This window comes from Theobroma umbraticum, unplaced genomic scaffold (assembly GCF_002168275.2).
Source record: "Theobroma umbraticum cultivar Fairchild unplaced genomic scaffold, ASM216827v3 scaffold_30.0, whole genome shotgun sequence".
Taxonomy (NCBI): domain Eukaryota; kingdom Viridiplantae; phylum Streptophyta; class Magnoliopsida; order Malvales; family Malvaceae; genus Theobroma; species Theobroma umbraticum.
The window spans coordinates 2,904,002-2,907,372 of NW_018397254.1; the positions used below are offsets into that span (position 1 = coordinate 2,904,002).

Consider the following 3,371-nt stretch of genomic DNA (forward strand, 5'->3'; position numbering starts at 1 on the left):
CATTCAATATAGTTAAAAACATTTGCTCACCGACGTTTACAGGCGATCCGGCCATGCTATGCATATAACTCACGGTTTCTCGTACTTCTGTACGGCGAAGAGAATAAACTTTGTCCAAAGTAGCGTTGCTAAGCATCTTGAGTACACAAACCTTTCTCAACATCCTCCATTCAGGACCGTAGTGGTTCCCCACTATATCACGCCCGCCCGTCACTAACATGCCAGCCACAGGCACATCACGGTTGGCAAACACGATGTCTTGGTCTTTAAGTACTTCCCGGGCGGCGGATGGAGAGGTCACCAGGATCCCAATCTTGCTCCCGAGCTGGAGTTTCACAACAGGTCCGTAGGTACGAGCTAGTTCGGCGAAGTAGGAGTGAAGGTCAGGTTGAAGGAAGGGACGGTTTCCCACCAAGGGGAGGCCTCGAGGGCCTGGTGGGGATGGTGGCTTCCCCTTATTCTTGGATTTGATGTACATCCATGTATACCAAAAAACTGCAAAAACAACAACAAGGGTGAATAAGAGGCGTGAGAAATCTCAATTCCGTTGGTATTCTGGCTTAACCATGACCATACTTTAGAGTGAGAGTAGTCAAAACGGAGAGAAGTTGAGATGAGAGTCATGGTAACGGAAGAACAAGGTAGAGGGGGCAAAATTCTGGGATGGAGGAAATACCGAGCCCTTTGGCTTTTATCTTTTTCTTATAGTGACGACAAAAATGAGCCATTCGTCCTTGTTTGGAACATGGCAAAGGGATCTTATCAAAATTTATTAAAACTAGTTTGTTCAAACCAGAATATAAAATAAATGAAATGAAATAATTAAAGGATTGACTAAAACCAATTACTGACGCTGTTCTTTTTAGTAATAAATTAAGTGCTACAGAAAAAATTAATCATGTTTTGTAGTTGGTATATATGTTTTACATGTTTGAAAACTGACAAAAAATTATATTCAACTTTAGGTTCTGAGTTGTTCATTCTTAATTTTAACCATTAAACTTTGTCTAATCAAATTAGAGAAATTAAACAAAAAAAGATTATTTATCTGACAAAGACAAAATCAGTTACCTAATTTAAAATAACAGTTAAACTAACACATAATAATACTTTAAAAAGTGTTAGAATCCTTTAACAACAGTAAAATAATTTCTGTGTAAAATATTTTATTAAAAAACTTAATATTTTTTATTATTTTCATAAATTGTTGAAACTATTAACACTCATCAATCATGCAATATATTCGAAACATTTTTTTAATATTAAACTATTATATATAAATAATATTTATTTATTTCTCATCATATTATTATATTAATTAATTTGTTAAGTCAATAAATTATAAATTATAATTGAAGGATCATTTGATAATAAAAAATTAACTTATTTGAAATTTTTTTTATGAATAACATTTTATTGAAATATACTATTTTTTTATTTTAATAAATTGAGAAAAATATTCTTTATTATTTTGATCAAAATATTTCCTATCATAATCTATTTTTAAAAAAAATTTCACTATGACAAATAAAAATATCAACATTCATTGATTTCTAACTATTGAAACTCATTGAAACATTAAAAAATAAACCCAAAAAAATCCATAACCCAAAAATCCAAAATTCATTTTCAAAAAATATAAAAAAATCACAACCATTGAAATCTGAAAATCCACCTTAAAACCAACGGGAAAATACACAGTTCAAAACGGTGTGAACAAGTAAAAGGAACATCAACAATTGGATTAAGCAATTAGAAATAACTAAAAATAAATTTCAAGATTGAGAATCTGATCGTTGATAACTTGAAAAAAAGAAGAAGAGAGATTTGAAGCTGAAGTTGAAGCTAAAGAGAAGAATTGTAGAAAAGAAAAGCAGAAGAGTGATTTGAAGCTGAAGCTAAAGAGAAAATCTGTGAAAAATCAAAGGAAGAGAGAAGAACTTAAAAAAAAAAAGAAAAAAAAAGGGGAGAATTAGGGGAGATACGTGAGTTTCATGGTGGCTGGTGATGAAGAAAGGGCAAGGGAATAGAGTAGCTGGTGGGTTTGCTTTAAGTTTCCCGTGGCTGGTGATGGAGGGAGATGAGAGTGAAAAGTACGGTGAAGTCTTTTGGAAATTGCCTTAAGGGTATAGAGGGGAAGACAATTTTCCATGTTACCAAACAGGGCCTTAACTAGTCATGGATTTATGTGTTGTTGAACTTAATTAATTACTTGTAAATTTTTGAAACATTTTTGGTTAAATTAACGCACCTATATCACCTTAAATTTGATTTAAACATCATTCTTTTTAATCTTTTAATTGCATTAATTGAGCTCTTGATATGCATTAACAACAAGAAATTAACAAGACAGTATTATTCAAAGTGTGATATGATATTCCATTTTATAAAAAATTATTCAGATAGGTTAATTTTATGAAGCATTATTATTGTTGATGTTCCACTACTTCTTCTTAATTATGTAATTCAACCCAATGTTTATAGGACAAGTGTTACGATAATTTTTAAATTTAGAAATAAATTAAAAGGTAATAGAAAATAATTAAAAGTAAAAAATATTAAAATGATGATATATATTTTTTATAATAATATAAATATAATAAAAAAATTTTACAGATTATAATTAATTTTAAGTTGAATATGTAATATTAAAATTTAATAGTTTGATTAAAAAATTCAGCAAAACATCCGGGTTCAAAAGCCAAAAGATTGTCCCAAATTGCAGGATTTCTGTGTATCGTCCATGCATTTACAAGTACCCTAGCTAGCACCTTCAGGAATCAAGCAGCCACCAACAGGACAGGATGTGTCTGCACTTTGAGGAACCAGAGGACGAGAGACTGGATGCAATCGCAAGACCTCCTTCATTACAGAATTTAGATATATCAGTTTTGGTATGAGACTCCTCTGCCACATCATTCATTCCCACAATTTCCTCCAACTCTTGCTGGACTTCCCTCATTATCTCTGGTTGTTTAATCACTTCTGTCATTGTCCAACAGCTGTTATCATTGTGGATGTAGTCCCAGCTACCACATTTCCTGTTAAAAATGAAGACATTAAACTTTGTTGTTGTGAAAAGAATGGCTTAAGTTTGGCTAGCGTGGTATTATATAAGGCAAATTGTGCCTTTTTGTTGTGCTAAAATGACTAGGAAGCCAAGACAAGAGAATGTTAATTACCAATAACAAGGCCATAAGATGGCTCATCGTGAAGGGATTCTTGGACCTTGGATCTTCCTGCCATCTCTTCTTGCTTCCTCATTGACTTGAGCCGCTCGTGAACAACAGAATCAACTACGTGATCGTTCGCTAACATTAGTTCCTTTGTCTTGCGGACGAATCGCACCCTGTATGTCCAATCAAGCTATT

At 32.7% G+C, this 3,371-nt stretch overlaps 1 protein-coding gene across 1 annotated transcript in view; it reads right to left on the reverse strand.

The window, feature by feature from the left end:
- Positions 1 to 3,371, reverse strand: part of LOC110422182 (flavonoid 3',5'-hydroxylase CYP75B138-like) — a 4,559-nt gene that overhangs the window by 699 nt on the left and 489 nt on the right. Inside the window, exon 2 of the mRNA XM_089784652.1 lies at positions 7 to 482. Within this exon, the coding sequence (XP_089640778.1) occupies positions 7 to 482 (476 nt within the window). The remainder of the gene's footprint in view (positions 1 to 6; positions 483 to 3,371) is intronic.